The following is a 17,432-nucleotide window of genomic DNA, read 5'->3' as shown; positions in this document are numbered from 1 at the left end:
AGAAAATTAGTTACAGTCCTACTGGTTCACCTACTGCATGGGTAAGCCAGAAAGGTGACTAGCAATGTTACAGAATGGAGCTCTTTCCTTTGGCCTTTTACTCAGAAAGTTATAATTCACCAAGAATTTTCAACCCTCTCAACCCCGGTCCAAAATAAAAGAGCTAGGCTTTTCTCATCTAGGTTCCTCTTAAACAGAAAACTATCTGAAAACATTTTATTTAGGAAGGGCTAATTTGAATACACCTTTAACACAGCTGCAGCGGGCACAATGGCTCACACCTATAATCCCAGCACTTTGAGGGGCTGAGGTGGGCCTATCACTTGAGGTCAGGAGTTTGAGACCAGTCTGGCCAACATGGAAAAACCCTGTCTCTACTAAAAAAAAAAAAAAAAAAAAATTAGCTAGGTGTGGTGGTGCACACCTGTAGTCCCAGCTACTCGGGAGGCTGAGGCACAAGAATCACTTCAACCTAGGAGACAGAGGTTGCAATGAGCCAAGATCGTGCCAGCGCACTCCAACCTGGGCAACCGAGCGAGACTCCATCTCAAAAACAAACAAACAAACAAAAAACATAGCTGCAACACCGCCACAGAAGACACTCAACAATCTGCTCAAAATGTAAACTTATTTTTATTATTATTTTGATATCAATATTATCTTGATAATATTGATATTATTTTGATAATATCATTATCTTGATAATATTGATATTATTTTGATATTATTATTTTGATAATATTATTATTATTTTGATAATAATATTATTATTATTTTGATAATAATAATATTATTATTTTGATAATAATAATAATATTATTATTATTATCGGTCGCCCAGGCTGGACTGCAGTGGCACGATCTCGGCTCACTGTAAGCTCCACTTCCCGGGTTCACGCCATTCTCCTCCTCAGCCTCCCAAGTAGCTGGGACTACAGGCGCCTGCCACCATGCCTGGCTAATTAAACTTTATAGGAGATGTAGCTGTGCCTCTTCCCAAAGCCAATTAAAACTTCATTACTTTCTTTTTATACCCTTCTGTTTCCAACAGAAGAAAGCACAACAAACTCCACACAAACATTTTTGCCAATAGTAAAAAAAAAAAAAACAGCTGCCAATCCAATCTGGATTCTCACTGCAGAAAAGTCAAAGGTGACATTATGCTGGGCTGACACCCAACACACAACTCCACTGCTGTTGCTGTGTCATATGTCACATGAGCAGCCAAAAGCAAAGGTAAGGGAGAGGGCAAGAAAGAGAGGAAAACACATAAGCGGGGGGGTGATGGGCAAAAAAAGGAACCAAGAAACTCAAAGTGAAAATGCTATCCTATTTGTGGTTCTGGCCTGGCATCTTCCAGGTAATGAATAGACTAATGTCTGTGGTAGAAAATCCTATTATATCCAACAGTGATGTAAAATCAATTTGATTCTGCCTACCTCCCAATCTTCCTGGCACTTACTTGGACCTTCCCGAGTTGTTTTCCAGGATCGTCCGGCCAGTGGTGTCCATGCGCTGAATCACCAGATGATCTAATACCATCTTCTTTTTGGCCCGTTCTATGATCTCCTCCTCCACAGTCCCCTTTGTAACTAAGCGGTAAATATTTACCTGTAGGAAAAGGAACTGTTATGCTTATGCCTGAACCACCCCCCCAACCCCCCCCAAAAAAGAGAGAAAGATTAGCTCTGTCAAAAACCAGGAGGGGAAAATTTTAACAGAATTTATTCTCTAACCATAAAAGACTGTAAGCCATCCAAGCAGGCAGCTTAAGTAGATGCAATACTTTTACTATGTGCAGCAGGTTACAGTCTTAAATAAAATTGCCTCTAAAGATCTGTCGTTATGGCCTGTTCCATCAATAAAAATCGTGCTTCACTGATGGAAAGTTTCACAAAAACAGAGTCTTTGGCCAAGAATGAAACTTACGGGTTATCCAATATAGAACAGACTTTAAGATTCATAAACAAAAAAGTGTGTGGTTTTCCAAAGTACCTTTAAAGCTAACACTGTCATGTATAATAAAAACAAACCATCTTGAACAATAGGATATTTAACTTTTCCATACTAAAATAGAGAAAATGTTCAGTTCTGAGTCTATTCATCATATATCTCTCTCAAGATAAACACATAGACGGTCGCTGATGTTGTACTTTTCAAACAGAGAAAAAGAAAAGTTCCTTAATAGGTTCATCTTGGGCCCAAAGACAACATCTCTGTGCTAGTTAACAAACAGAAATCAATGCTTCAGGGGAAATAAAAGCAAAACAGGGAAAAAGCATTTTATTAACATCCTGAAAGGGCTGAACAAGCCCCCTGGCCCCCCACCCCAAAGCAATTTCCAGAAGCCTCTCCATACTGACCTGCTTCTTCTGACCAATTCTATGCGCTCGGGCTTGTGCCTGCAAGTCATTCTGGGGGTTCCAGTCAGAGTCAAAGATGACGACTGTGTCCGCTGAAGCCAAATTGATTCCCAGGCCACCAGCCCTTGTCGAGAGCAGGAAACAGAAGTCCTGTACACAATGCAATATACTACTTTATGCAGTGGCCTTCTCAGAAACAGTTTCACAGTCCAATAAGCCCTTATACCTGGAAACCCCTGCAGGTGTGAAGAAAAGTGAGATATGATGGACAAACTTTATGGAGGCTAAAAGAATGTCAGGGACTTGATGGTAGAATGAATTTTCATTTGATTAAGAGGCAAAGTCAGTGCCATGAACAGGAGTAGAGTAGAATCTAATAAGGCAATGGGAGCGAGAGAATTAGTGTTACCTCCCGGCTACAACTAATATACAAGAAGTTAACAGCAACAATAATAAAAACAGACAAACAATTATCATGGAGATCATTAACTCCAGGAAGTCACCTGTATAATTATTTTTAGGGAAAAGGTAGATTATGCCATGTAAGTCAGTTAGTATAAACAGAGATACTTTATTATATAAATATTTATGTTTGTTAGGCTGGCGAGAAATATAGAAACACTGCACTAAATAGATCATATATGGTAAGTGTTGAGAACCACAGGATCCTCAATTACCACAAAACATGCCAAAATTATAAAAAAAATCAAAACAGGTTTGGCTGGAGAGCGATGTGTGGAACCACCCAGGCACTGACATTGCAGTCTCCACAGCAATGACAGTAGAGACTGGGCAAGCACAGCACACCTGCCTGCATCTGAGTGCTCAGAAAAATATGGGGGCAGGAGAAAAAGAATAAAATATATAAGCCAGGGGGGGAAAGGTGAAATATTTCTATTTTCAGGGAATTTAATCATATATGTCGAAAGCTGATGCCTCTGTAGCAGAGAGAAGCAGCATTGAAAAACTGGTAGTCCTGAGTTCCATCTTGATAAATGGGTATATTTAGCATACACATAGAGATGCAATGAAAAGGTCTCCATGTTCTAATAGTCACATTCAACAACATTATGCCATAGAAATAAAAATGGAGACAGCTGCTTCACAAGAATTTTAAACAATTCCAATAAAGAAGTGATCAACAGGAGTGTCCAGGCACATAATCTGTGATTCTTAAGAGAAATATTAAGCACCATCACACTCCAAAGAGAAGTCTAAAGATAAACAGTGGACAATTTAAGATATCTAAAACAAATGAAATCTGGAGTCAAAATGATCATATCAACCAACAATCTGCTATATCACTCTTTAGCAAGGATAACGTGGATTATAATATGTCGTCTGCATCTATGATTAAGTTGAAAAAGGTTAAAAAATTATAAAACTCAATGCCACTAACGGTAAGGTGGTTAAATAAATAAATGGTACAAGCATAAGAAAAATTTAGAAATTTAAAAAAAAAATTTTTTTTTTTTGGAGACAGGGTCTCATTCTGTCACCCAGGCTGGAGTGCAGTGGGGCAATCCTAGCTCACTGCAGCCTCAAACTCCTGGTCTCAAGGGATCCTCCTGCCTGTCTCCTGAACAGCTGGAACTACAAGCGCACAATACCATGCACGGCTCATTTTTTAATTTTTTGTAGAGATAGGGTCTTGCTATGGGCCTAGAAATTAAATTTTGTAAAATCTTTAATAACATGGGGAAACTTTTTTTTTTTTTGGTAGAGACAGGTCTCACTATGTTGACCAGGCTGGTCTCAAACCCCTGGTCTCAAGTGATCCTCCCCCATCTTGGCCTCCCAAAGTGCTAAGATTACAGGTGTGAGCCACTATGCGCCTAGCCTCAAAGTATAATTTTGAAGGGAACAAAACTGTATGCAACATGATCCGAATTAGGTAAACATATAAATGGTTCCATCTAGTAGGAATGGAAATACACCCCAAAGACGTGAACAGCAAGTTGTGTCTAGAATGAGGGGTACAATTGTTTTTTCCTTTGTATTCTTTACCATCTTCCCAATATTCTAAGTAAGCATATAATATTTTGCCCCATAATAAATATTTAGTTTTTTAAAGGCATTTTTAAAATACTGCAGAAATGGTAGAGAACTTGTGTTCTATATAGCCATCATGGTGAGTGGGAATCAACTGAGAGCTATGCAAAAAGCAACTTTTTTTTTCCCCTGAGACAGGGCAATATGAAACATTCGACTCATACTATTTTTTAAACTAAGAGTGGAGAACACAAAACCAATTTCAACCAACACTACATGATAAAAATAGCAGATATTTAGAGCGCTTACTATGCACTGGGCAATGTGATCAGTGCTTTATGTTGATTACCAAATTTAATCCTCAGAGCAATATTATGAAGTGGGGTATCGGAATCATTGTGATTTTACAGCTGGAAACAAGGAGCAAGGAAAGGAGGAATGGGAATTAGTTGATGACCGATGTCTTTAATTATTCCATTCCTCTTATCCTTAATGAACCAGAGCCTTGGCTCTGAATAGATTAATGCCCCAAGCCCCTCAAGAAGTAAATGTTTAGACTACAGAAGTAGCCAGAATACTAGTCTAACTAGGATTTCTACACTCTAAAGGCAGACAGCAGAGCATTCTGTAGCAACAGGCACAGGCATCAAGAGTTTTTAAAGCTCTTCAGAAAGCTAAGTCTGTTCTATCTGTTTAAAAAAAAAAAAAGTAGTGGCTCAGGCTCCAGAAATTAGCATTCTCTGTGAAACACTTCTACTTCAGGTTGTCTCCACTGCTTCCTTTAGCTCTACACATTATTATAGTTTTATTCACACCAAAACTCTTCTCTCCCACTTCTCTCAAATCCCATGGCATCTGATGATTTGATATGCACAAACTACAATGTTGTCATACCTTCTATTTCATCCTAAGTAGCTCTTCTATATGTGCCCCCCAAACAAAATACTTCATAATGCCTAATCCAAGCTCGACACTGATTGTAAAATGTTGCTGTTAGCGAGAGCAAGAACATTAAGCCACACTGTATCAGAAGTCCAACACATTTGAGACATGGCAAATATATTTTTCACGACTTAGTCACCAAAAGAGTACAGAGATCAGAACCTTCTTATATTAATTCTATTGCCCAACTATCCCCTACTCCTGCCTTACTGCTCTTCCACGCCCAAGGATTTGGTATCTGGAAGCTACCAGGAGAACCACTCTGTTGTCAACCCAGAACAGGGGAGATAAATAAGCACATATTTATTTTTCTGGAGTGACAACAAAACACCATCTTTTATATGAGAGATTTCTCATTTTCTTCTCAAGGCAAAAGAATTGCACTATAAATTGTTTCTGAAACAGAATACATTAAGCGAGAAAGACTTTCCCCTTGATGCAGAGCCCAAGTTGCTCAAATAACAAAGCCATGCATAGTATACCTCAGACCCATCTGCATTGAAGTGGTCCAGTGCCTGTTTTCGGATTTCTCCCTTGATGGAACCATCCAGACGCTGTAAAAATAAACCACAAGAAAACTGTAAGATAGGAAGATCAGCTACACTCAGAATAGAACAGCAGACTTGGAACCTTTATCACCTGAACACCCACTGAGTAAAAATAACTGGAATGCACTGGCAAAGCGCTATGAAGAAGCTGTGCTTAAGAAGCACACCCTACCCTACTCGACCTGAGCTCTCCAGTTACAGACTCAAGGTTACAAGCTTCTGATTCAAAGGGCTGTCTAGGTTTAGCCAAGGATCAGAATGGCTGCCAGGACCTATAAGGAGAAAGACGAAAACCCAACCTGTGCTTGGAGGCTGGGTTTACTTCTGTTTCTGTAGGTACTGCAGAGATTAGGAAATAGAACCACAGGTCACCCAATAATAAGCTCCTGCAGAAAAATGATGCTTCTTAGCTAATGTGGCTAAAACTATCACTTAAAGTGTCACACAAACCAAAAATTTATTTATATAATAATTTTGTTTAAAAAACATTTTGCTGAATCATTGAAAATGTTAAAATTGATCATATATCCCAGCTTTGCCAAAAATTACACTCTGAAATCACAGTAAAGTGTTCAAGCAGCTAAACTACATGTGAATTCAAGAAAGCCCCTGGCATTTATTAGCATACACAATTCCTTTACTAGAACATATGTCAGTTCTACATGCAATACAATGTCACCATAGAGAAACCATTAACACATAAAATACTAAAGAATTATCATCTGCATGCTGTACATTTTATAAAGCATTTCTTACTCTTTAAAATCATTTTTGCATTTCATCCCCTCACAATCACCACTTGAGATGAACAAAATACTTCATTTTACAGAAGGCAAAACTAACCTGAAAGGTGACTTGGCTGGCAGCAGACTCTGTGGAAGGGCCTACCTACCCAGAACTCTGCCCACCAGACCTAACTCAAGTCAACTGACAGGTGAGGAGTCCCTTACTTCTTTCTCACTGACTACTCTACTCAGAGCCTTAAATCGTAGATGTATTCAATGGGAGATTCAGAGCCTTTACTTGAAATCAGAAAACCTAATGTCGCCTTTTAATATTCCCATTAGTAGAGGGCATTAATTATCTAAAAGTCACTGACCAAGCTTATCTATTCCCTAGAGAGAAAAACGATGCATTCTTGATTTACTTGGTATCACGGGATTTTCTAGGAATGAAAGCTCATAGGGATTCGATTCACTGACAGAGAAGTGACTTTTTGCAATAGGCTGTTTCTTGATAACAAGCACAGCCTTAAGCTATATTCTAAGACAGCAACTGAAAGACCATGTAAGATATTATGGATATAACAATGCCTTTCAGGGTATTTTGAAAGATAATCAATCTGATAGTCTTAAAGGTGGGCCTTCTTAGGAGATAATCATTGGTCCAAGTTTCTTCAATCCCAACATAATTATGTGAGTTGGCAGAAGAGTTCATCCATTCAAAGTTTTAAAAAAATGTAATAAATCTTAAAAATCAAAGCACTACAAACATATGCCAAGAGACAAGGTAAATTGCATATGTCTATGTGTCTATAAATAGATCAGAGAATAAGTTTCTACTAGATTATATACACCTAGAAAAATGTTATTATGCGGAAGAAATTTTTTCCCCATAGGAGATAACTGTGTGAAGATAGTAACTCCAGTTAAAGAACTCCACAGAAAATAGGGGAAGCCATCATCACTTACTTCAGGGAGTAGCAAGGTTTTAAGTAGCAGTGTTCTGCTATGTTCCTAGCCTCACAGCCAGGGTCAACTTTTGCGGAGAATGTCTGATACTGCCCTCTCCTTCTAGGATTTGGGCTCCTGGAATTGAGCTCACACTTATTTCCTCTCTACTTTCACCATACACATGCAATAAGATGCCATCTGACATCCTTTTTTTATCTTGCCCAGTTTGACTTTCTCTAATCCTCCCCACCCACCTTCAAAAAAAGAATGGTCTCCTCATGACCACTTTCATATGGTAGCCTAAAGGCATGCAAGTAAAAATTAAGACCCTCCTGGAATCTTAACCTTAACTTCTTTGAAACAAGAAAACTCTTACTTCCTACTTTAACAAGCAAAGCATACAACCCAGTGTAGGAAGGTTGGGGAGGGGAGGCGGAGAGAGAGATTGATTCCCCCTACAGCAATTACTGAAATCACCTTACCTGGAAAGGATAGTGTTTAATAGTTAGGTATTCAGCCAGGATATCCAACATTCTCACCATCTGAGAGAAGATAAGCACTCGATTCCCCCTTTCTCGAAGTCTTGTCAACAGTTTGTCTAATAAAATCAACTTCCCACTGCTCCTTATGAGGGACTGAAGATTTAAAAGACATTCCAATAATTATGTTGAAACACAAATTTTAATCTTCCCTAATCTCTACAAATCCATATTTTAAAAATCATCTTAAAGCTTTCTGAAGCCCTTAGCAACCTGCTTGACCAGCAATTCCCAAAATGTTCTTTTTCCCAGTATCTGTTGATACTATACTTTCCAAATCATTCTTAGTTACCTTTTTTCTCCCATTTTTAAAGCTTCCTTTGATGATCCTTGATAGGTCACCAAGAAGGAAATAGAGCATTCTGATGAAAAGCACCTACAGAAACTAAGTGTTTTTTTGAGAAAGTAATTATGAGGAACTACCTACCAGAAGAATCTCCTGTCCATTTTCCCTTTCATTTTCTTCAGGGGGTTTAATCAGATAGCAGTGGTTGCAACATTTTTTCAGTTCCATCACAATATTAAGAAAACCAGATGTGCTGCCTCTTGTTCCTTTGGCAAGAGCCTTGTAATTCCTGGTCAGAATCCACCTGCAAATTAAAATGATAATGATACTACTAGATACAAAAAAACAGAAAGTTGTAGGTACCAGAAGAGTATAAGAGAAAGTAGTAGTATTGTGGAGAAAAAAAGAGGCCTAAAAAAGTTTAAGAAGCAAAGAATATTTTCTTTTGTATCTCCTGCCATCTAATCATACATCTTTCACATCTCCAGTCAGAATTAGGAATGTTAAAGATTCTGCTGGATATTTCAACCTCACTGAACACAGGAATACTAGAAGAAAACAACTCTCTCTACATATACACAACACACACATATGCTTTACATATATACAGACACACACACACACATACATTTTACATATTTACACACATGTACTTTATACATATTTAAGTGTGTGTGTGTACACAAAGGCTGAGAATCCTAAATGTGAAAATCTAAAATGTTCCAAAATGGCACTCAAAACTTTCTGAGTGCCAGTATGACGCTCAAAGGAAATTCTCATTAGAGCATTTTACAGTTCTGATTTCCAGATTTGGAATGCTTAACTAGTAAGTATAAAGCAAACATCCCAAAATCTGAAATACTTCGGGTCCCCAAGCATTTTTGATAAGGGACTCAACCTGTGTGTGCATGTGTGAATGGAAAATGACTGTCACTGAAACACTCTTCACTGAAATATAAAAATTGGAAATAAGCTAACATTATGAGGTTAAATAAATGTAAATATACCATAAAATAGAGGTTATATACCCATTTTAACATTGTAAAAAAGTATTTTATCTGACAAAATAACTTATCAGTATGTTTTCTACCCAAATTTGGAAGAGAAATACAGATATATTCATGTATACCCATGTATATTCCTTAACCATAAACTCCAAAATATTAAAAGTACATTTTTTCCTGAGTGGCGCAATTTCTTCATGCTTCTCTTAGAAATCACACTTTAGGAATCTATCTCAAGGTCTTCACTCCAGAACTATTTATAAAAGTAGGTAAAACAATCTAAATGCCTACCACAAGGAAACTGGTTGAATAAACCATACTATATAACCTCAATGGAACACTATGCATCATAAAGGCCTATCTCTATAAGCTACCATGGGGTGCCCTTCAGCCATGCATCATTAAGGAAAAAAGGAAGGCAGAGAAAAGTGTATACGGTATGCTACCACTTACCTAAGAGAAAGGAGGATATTCAAAGTTAAAATGCATTTGCTTTTATTTAATAATTAAAAGTTAAAGGAAGGATAAGCATTAAAATGTTAAAAAATAACAACAATTATGGGCCAGGTGCGGTGGCTCAAACCTGTTAATCCCAGCACTTTGGGAGGCCGAAGGGGGCAGATCACCTGAGGTTGGGAGTTTGAGACCAGCCTGACCAACATGATGAAACTCCATCTCTACTAAAACTACAAAATTAGCTGGGCGTACTGGTGCACGCCTGTAATCCCAGCTATTCGGGAGGCTGAGGCAGGAGAATCACTTGAACCTGGGAGGCGGAGGTTGAGGTGAGTTGAGATCACACAATCACACTCCAGCCTGGGCAACAAGAGCGAAACTCCATCTCAAAAAATAATAATAATAATTACCTATGGGGAAAGATGGACTAGAATGGAGGGAAGAGGGACTGAAGCTACATTTCTTTGAACATACCAGGCTTTGTAGCTTTGCCTTTGGAAATCTACAAATATTATAATTTAAAAACAAAATTAAAGCAATCCCTAAAAATCAAAACTAAAATGAAATAAATAAATCTATGTATCCATTAGTGGCCTAAAGACACAGAAGAAAAACTATCTTGAGTACTTTAAAACTCTTTTCCACTTCTTCTGGTATATAACCTTAAAAAGCAAAAAAAAATAAATAAGTAAAAACAAAACCTGTAAAAAGAAAATCCTGTTGCAGTAAGCTGAGATCGTGCCACTACACTCCAGCCTGGGTAACAGAGTGAGACTCCGTCTCAAAAAAAAAAAGAAAATCTTAACCTGTTTTTACTATTCTTATTGTTGGTGGTAGTATTAGCTTTGTTGTATGTATAGAATGAATTAGCTTGGTGTGGTTGGGAAGTGAGATTTTTAGTATGGCATAAGATCAGTAAGATCAAATAAAATCTCTGTGGTACTGTTCATCATGTATTTTTACCATTAAAAACAAATTTCCCAATTCTGTCCATGTTTGTTGCAGTTGCAAAGAGCACCAGTAGGGCCCAGTATGTGGTCTCCAAATACCATTTCCTCATCTTTGCATAGTCCATAAACCATCAGAAAGAGGCCAGTCTTCTGAGGATCCTTCAGACTCAACAGCCTCAGACTCCAGGGTACTGCGGAACCCGATAGTCTATGAAGTCACACCCAGAAGTGAGGTTTGGTGGGGATGGGTGCTGCTCTACAGTGGGAAGAGCAGAAGGGCCTATGCCTGAGGACAGGGATTGCGGGGAACGCTGGTGGCCCTGAAGTAACTCTGCTCACTTTCTTTGGCTCTCTAGTGCTTTCCTCAATCCTGCATGTTGTGCAGCCTGAAGGCAACAGAATATTAGCCAGGACTCTTACATTGCAAGTGATAAAAACTCAACTAAATCAGCTTAAGTAAACTGGAAGTATCTAGAGTAGCCAGAAAAATCATACGATCAATCAACACCCAAAATAGCACTGACCAACTGACACATTCATGTTGTTACTAAGGTAACACTATTTCCCCTTTTACATTTTATAGTATTAAACTATTTTCAGAGGAAAAACAGAAACAAACAAAGATCATTTCCTAGTAAAGGAGTATGCAGAACTTCTTGGATAAATGGCTGACTCTAGTTCTGGGGCAGGAAATGTACAAGATGGATGTGGAACACTTTATCATTCCAGATAGCAAAGAAACTATCAACTACTATTACGGTTATGTCAAAAGGACTACAACAACCAACTTGAATAAGTTCCCACTAGCTAAAAATGGGACTGTCACAGCATGAATATGGATATTAACTCCAACAGAATTAAACATAAATAGGTGTAATTGATGAGTTCATAATCAGGTCAAAGTAAATCTCATTGGTCAAAACCTTTGAAGAAAAGTAGATCTTTTCCTTTGAAAATGGTAAAAGTAAAAAAGAATCTTATTCTGCCTTTCCTATATGAACTGTTCCTCAGCTGACATGGGAAAGTTTCTTTTTATAGAAGTATTCCACCTAATAAACAAGTGAGTGATAAAATTTGAATATCACCCTTTTGTACTCTCTAATGAATTAACAGATCTAGGCAATGCTCATCATTAGTCACTAACATCACAAAAAAGGACATTTATCCTGTGAAACAATATTCCTTTGCCTCTAAAGTCACACTGAATCTGAGTCTAATCAAGCCTTTACACTTACTTATGAGTATACAGAAAACACAGTTCAGAGGAAAAGTGGTTTTTAAAATTTTTTTTATTTTTATAGAGATGGGGTCTCACTGTGTTGCCCAGGCTGGTCTCAAACTACTGGGCTCAAGCGATCCTCCTGCCTCAGCCTCCCAAAGTGCTGGGATTATAGGCGTGAGCCACCACACCTGGCTGAAAATATTAAAGAATGCCATGAAGCTAGAATCAGCAAAATCCAGACTGTGAGAAAAGTCTACAAAACATAAATTCAGTTTCCTGACTCAAAAAATTTATAAGGTAAAGAAAAATAAATTGATTAAAATATACTTAAGAGACATACCAACCAATCAAAATGCATGGAGCTTGTATTGATCCCAAAACAAGCAAAATGCACGGAGCTTACATTGATCCCAAAACAAGCAAAATGCACGGAGCTTACATCGATCCAAAACAAGCAAAATGGCACATGCACAAACGGAGATATACATACATGTATATGACAACCAGGAAAATGTAAACACTAGATATTACAAAACTGTTAAGGAATTATTAAAATTTTTTAGACATAACAACAGTATTGAAATTTTGCTTAATAACAACAAAACGTTGGGAGGCCAAGGTGGGCGGATCACCTGAGGTCGGGAGTTCAAGACCAGCCTGACCAACATGGAGAAATCCCAGCTCTACTAAAAATACAAAAAAAATTAGCTGGGCGTGGTGGCACATCCCTGTAATCCTAGCTTCTCGGTAGGCTGAGGCAGCAGAATCATGAGACTCTGTCTCCAAAAAAAAAAAAAAAAAAAAAAGTATATATATATATATATATATATATATATATATATATATCCTATCTAATAGTTTCATGGTACTGATCTCAACCCCTTCAGGCCTAACCCAAACAAGAACTTACTTGTAATACTGTTTCTGAAGGGCTGACATCTCCACCCTGAGAATCTGTTCCACTTTAGCAGGAAGGGATTTCTCCACATCTTTTTTGACTCTCCGGAGAAGGAAAGGCTCTAGCACCTTATGAAGACTCTGGTAGCCATTCTCTCTCCCTTTCCCATGGTCTTCTTCAAAATCTTCCCAAAATTCAAACCTAGGGAAGAAACAGTATAGTGTTATTTAGCCACATTGAGGAAAAGAAGAATAGGAAAAAAAACTGTGAAAAAATGAATCTTTCCCATAAGGAAAGACAACATTATCAATCACTAGAGCTCTTAAATAGAAGGGAAAACAAAAAGGGGAAAAGCAAAATGAAATCAACTCCATCAGTCTACACTGGATAATAGCACGTTTCCAATTCTCAGACTGAATTCAGAGTTAATAAAATATTTCAGTCTATCATGCAACCAACATCATCTAGAACTACTCAGTAACTACTCAAAGCACATGCCCTCTGGTAAGATGGAAGGTCAGATATAGCTGGTGCCAGTACTGCCAATGGATACAACAGCCTCAAGAAAGTCACCGTCATTTCTGAACTCATAGTCATTTCTTTTTTTTTTTTTTTTTTTTTTTTTTTTTTTTTTTTTTTGAGACAGAGTCTCGCTCCGTCGCCCAGGCTGGAATGCAGTGACGCAATCTCAGCTCACTGCAACCTCCACCTCCCAAGCTCAAGTGATTCTCCTGCCTCAGCCTCCCAAGTAGCTGGGATTACAGATGCCACCACCACACCCAACTAATTTTTGTATTTTTAGTAGAGACAGGGTTTCATCATGTTGGCCAGGATGGTCTCGAACTCCCGACCTCAAGTGATCCGCCTGCCTCGGCCTCCCAAAGTGCTGGAATTACAAGTGTGAGCCACCATATCCAGCCATACATTTTTATCAGGTATTGTTAAGTGAATCAACATCAGCCTTAATAACACCTGGTATGGCCTGAAACAATCTACAGGGAAGCAGATTATATGATCTTTTGGGGTAGACATCTAAAGTTGTCATTAAAGCCTACAGCCTGATAAACCTAAGGTAAACTGTATTTTCTCACACTGCTATGCTATTAAGCAAATACTCCAAGAACATAAAATAGGTGAGGAATTAAAACTAATAATTCAAATGCACAATGAAAATTGAACTATCTCTGGCTGGGCGCAGCAGCTCACACATGTAATCCCAGCACTTTGGGAGGCTGAGGTGGGAGGATCACCTGAGGTCAGGAGTTCGAGACCAGCCTGGCCAACATGGTGAAACCCCATCTCTACTAAAAATACAAAAATTAGCTGGGCATGGTGGCGAGCGCCTATAATCCCAGCTACTCGGGAGGCTGAGGCAGGAGAATCACTGGAACCCAGGAGATGAAGGTTGCAGTGAGCCAAGATCATGCCATTGCACTCCAGCTTGGGTGACAGTGAGACTCTGTCTCAAAAAAAAAAAAACAAAAAACAAAAAAAAAAGAAAACTGAACTATCTCAATGCTGGAGATGATACCTCACACACTAAATGTGTGAAGTGACTGGAAATCAATAGAAGTAGAAATATCACTATATCAGGCTATTTTTTGAATACCTGAGAGACAATTTCAATAAGCTAATTTACCTAACACGTTATAATAAATTAAAACTTTACTAATCTAAAAAATTAAATGTAAAGTTTATTTCCAAGATTTACTTCCTCTATGTTTTAAGCAACAAATATTTTCACCTGCCTACTGTACTCTTATTATATTAAGGGAGTTAATATGAGACACTAGTTCTTGATCTACACACACTGAGGAGATATAAGTATCATTTATTTGTTTATGAATTCTCTATGGCTGCTTTTCCTCTAAACAGCAGAGATCAGTGGCTAACAATGACTGTGTGGGCTATGAACCAAAAATATTTACCATCAGATTCTGAGTTGTTTTTATTTTTTATTTTTTTTGAGAAAGAGTCTCGGCTCTGTCGCCCAGGCTGGAGTGCAGTGGTGCGATCTCGGCTCACTGCAAGCTCTGCCTCCTGGGCTCCTGGGTTGACGCCATTCTCCTGCCTCAGCCTCCTGAGCAGCTGGAACTACAGGCGCCCACCATCACACCCGGCTAATTTTTTGTATTTTTAGTAGAGACAGGGTTTCACCGTGTTAGCCAGGATGGTCTTGATCTCCTGACCTCGTGATCTGCCCACCTCAGCCTCCCAAAGTGCTGGGATTACAGGCGTGAGCCACCACGCCCGGCATACTATCAGATTCTTTAGAAAAAGTCTGCTGCCCTGAAAACAATTATTAATTTATAATATTAGATATAGAAAAGGTATAAGGTCATAGTGGTGATGTATAAAGACACCATGTTACATCTAAAGATTCATATTTTAGATAAATCCCTGCTATCAACTTCTGTATTTAATATTTGTCTCTCACAGAACTAGAAAAAATTCTGATCTTTATAGCTTTGCAGAACACGGAATTTTAGAAAAATAGGTTACTTTAGTAAGGACCAACAACGGAAATTAAACCAAAGCAGTGAAAATGGTATGCTAAAAGTCACACAGTAAATATGTAAAAGGAAAAGTGCAAAAAAAATTAAGAGATTGGCCTAGACGACAGAAATAAAAATTTAAAAAATCATCCCAACACTAAAAGATGTAATCTCTGAAATACATGCTATCAAACTGACTTGTTTTCTGGGGTAAGTCTGAAGTATATATTTGCACATGATGGTCTTTATAAGCCGAATTTTTCAATCTTGTCATATCTTTTTCTACCCTTAATACCAAGTTCCATGCTTTGCAAACAGTATGTACAAACTGAAGCTATTGATTGATAAGTATTCACAATATGGTTAGTCATTATGTACTCCCTGTCAGAACCACCCTGCAGGAAAGGCACTTAGACTCTATACTAAGGAAACAGAATTTCAGTTGGTTAAAAAGAGGACTAACTTTTGGATTTTGAAACAGTAGCCTGTAACATTTGAGTGGGGAAGTTCCAAAGCTATTTGACTAAACCTAATTCTCTCCTTTACAATAGTTTTTCTTCAGTGGATCCTTTCTTCAAAAGCTCTGTAGAGTCCTAAGGTGCCTCAGGAACTTCTGCTGAGGATGAGGCAAAATACTTCACAAGACTATAGTTACCCATCCAGCAAGCTCAGGCAGAAATAAGAGCAAATCTGAACTCCTTAACTAATTGGTTTCCTTTTTATATACATATCTTTGTGAACAACAATTTTGAAACTTTATTTGAAAATGACAATGCTTTAAACACAAAATTTTCAAAGAAAAAAAGATCTCTTTCACAGAAAAAAACTTGCATCTCTAACTCTAACCTATCATTCCATAATTGATTCAACTGGCCAAAGGAAAATTTTGGAAGAGACTCCCTGAATGATAAAGTAATTGAAAGTTCCTCTCTCCAATTACAAAAGAAGGATATATGACATTTTTCCAAACATAGCCCATGCTGAGTGGAATGCCACAGCTACTTAATGGCAGGAAAAAGCTAATTATGACCACTTAGGAGCAAAACCCCTACCATCCACTTCAGCAGGTAGGTACACAAAAGCAAATCATGGCTAAGTATTCACTGGTAGAAACTACATACCACAATTCTTTTTCTATAAAAACAAGCACAGATGTTCCCACTGTGTCTCATAACTCTTACTACATAGGGTGACCTTACTTCGTCTCAATGGTTTTATGAAGGATGTATTTTTTTCTCTTAGAACTTGAAGTTCAAAGGACACTGGCCTTGGTCACAGAAGATTTGCTATTGATCTTCGTCTATCTACTTATTGACTATGTCATACGGGACATCTTTTAACCATCTAAGCCAGCATATTCTTATTTGCAATATGTAAATAAAGGAAGCCCTTCAGACTAAAAGAAAGCAATACCCAACAGCGACCTGAATACACAGGAAGAAATGAAGATCACTGAAAATGATCAAATATATGGGTAAATATGAATGATAGTATATATTTTTTTTCTCTTTTCTATATGTCCTTAAAAGACAAACCTGTGGAAAGCAATAATTATATCCTTGTATTCTTGGATTTATAACATAAGGAAGTGAAAATGGAGCTACAGCGGGGCAAAGTTGCCCTATTTTACCAGAACTGAGTCAGTACTAACCTGAAGAAGACTGATGCATACAATAATCCCTACAGCAACCAATTAAAATTTTTTTAATAGCAAAAAATTAACAGGAATTAAAATGACACACTGAAAAATACTTGCTGAAACAGAAGAGGGCAATAAAGGAGAAAGTGGAACAAAAAAGATGTAAGACATATGGAAAACAAATAGTAAAATAGCAGAAATAAATCCAACCATATTATTAATTCTGTTAAATGTGAATGAACTAAATATTCCAATCAAAAGGCAAGGATTATTTGCCTGGATAAAAAAGGTACATCCAAGTACAGGTTGTCTATAAGACACATTTTAGACTTACAGAAAGAAGTAAGTTGAAAGTAAAATGATGGAAAACAGTATACCATGCAAATGGTAACCAGTTCGAATGATGGAAAACAATATATCATGCAA

At 37.8% G+C, this 17,432-nt stretch overlaps 1 protein-coding gene across 10 annotated transcripts in view; it reads right to left on the bottom strand.

Moving 5' to 3' along the window:
* CHD2 (chromodomain helicase DNA binding protein 2) overlaps positions 1-17,432 on the bottom strand; it is a 127,928-nt gene that overhangs the window by 47,362 nt on the left and 63,134 nt on the right. For all 10 annotated transcript variants that reach the window (XM_003952732.5, XM_063794352.1, XM_009429878.4 and 7 more), the window contains 6 exons: positions 12,885-13,073; positions 8,484-8,646; positions 8,000-8,152; positions 5,779-5,850; positions 2,363-2,512; positions 1,462-1,610 (listed from right to left, as the gene is read on the bottom strand). In XM_003952732.5, the coding sequence (XP_003952781.2) occupies positions 1,462-1,610; positions 2,363-2,512; positions 5,779-5,850; positions 8,000-8,152; positions 8,484-8,646; positions 12,885-13,073 (876 nt within the window). The remainder of the gene's footprint in view (positions 1-1,461; positions 1,611-2,362; positions 2,513-5,778; positions 5,851-7,999; positions 8,153-8,483; positions 8,647-12,884; positions 13,074-17,432) is intronic.

This window comes from Pan troglodytes, chromosome 16, assembly GCF_028858775.2.
Source record: "Pan troglodytes isolate AG18354 chromosome 16, NHGRI_mPanTro3-v2.0_pri, whole genome shotgun sequence".
Lineage (NCBI taxonomy): Eukaryota > Metazoa > Chordata > Mammalia > Primates > Hominidae > Pan > Pan troglodytes.
Note: the sequence above shows the minus strand (reverse complement) of the source record. Positions and strands in the feature narration are given on the sequence as shown.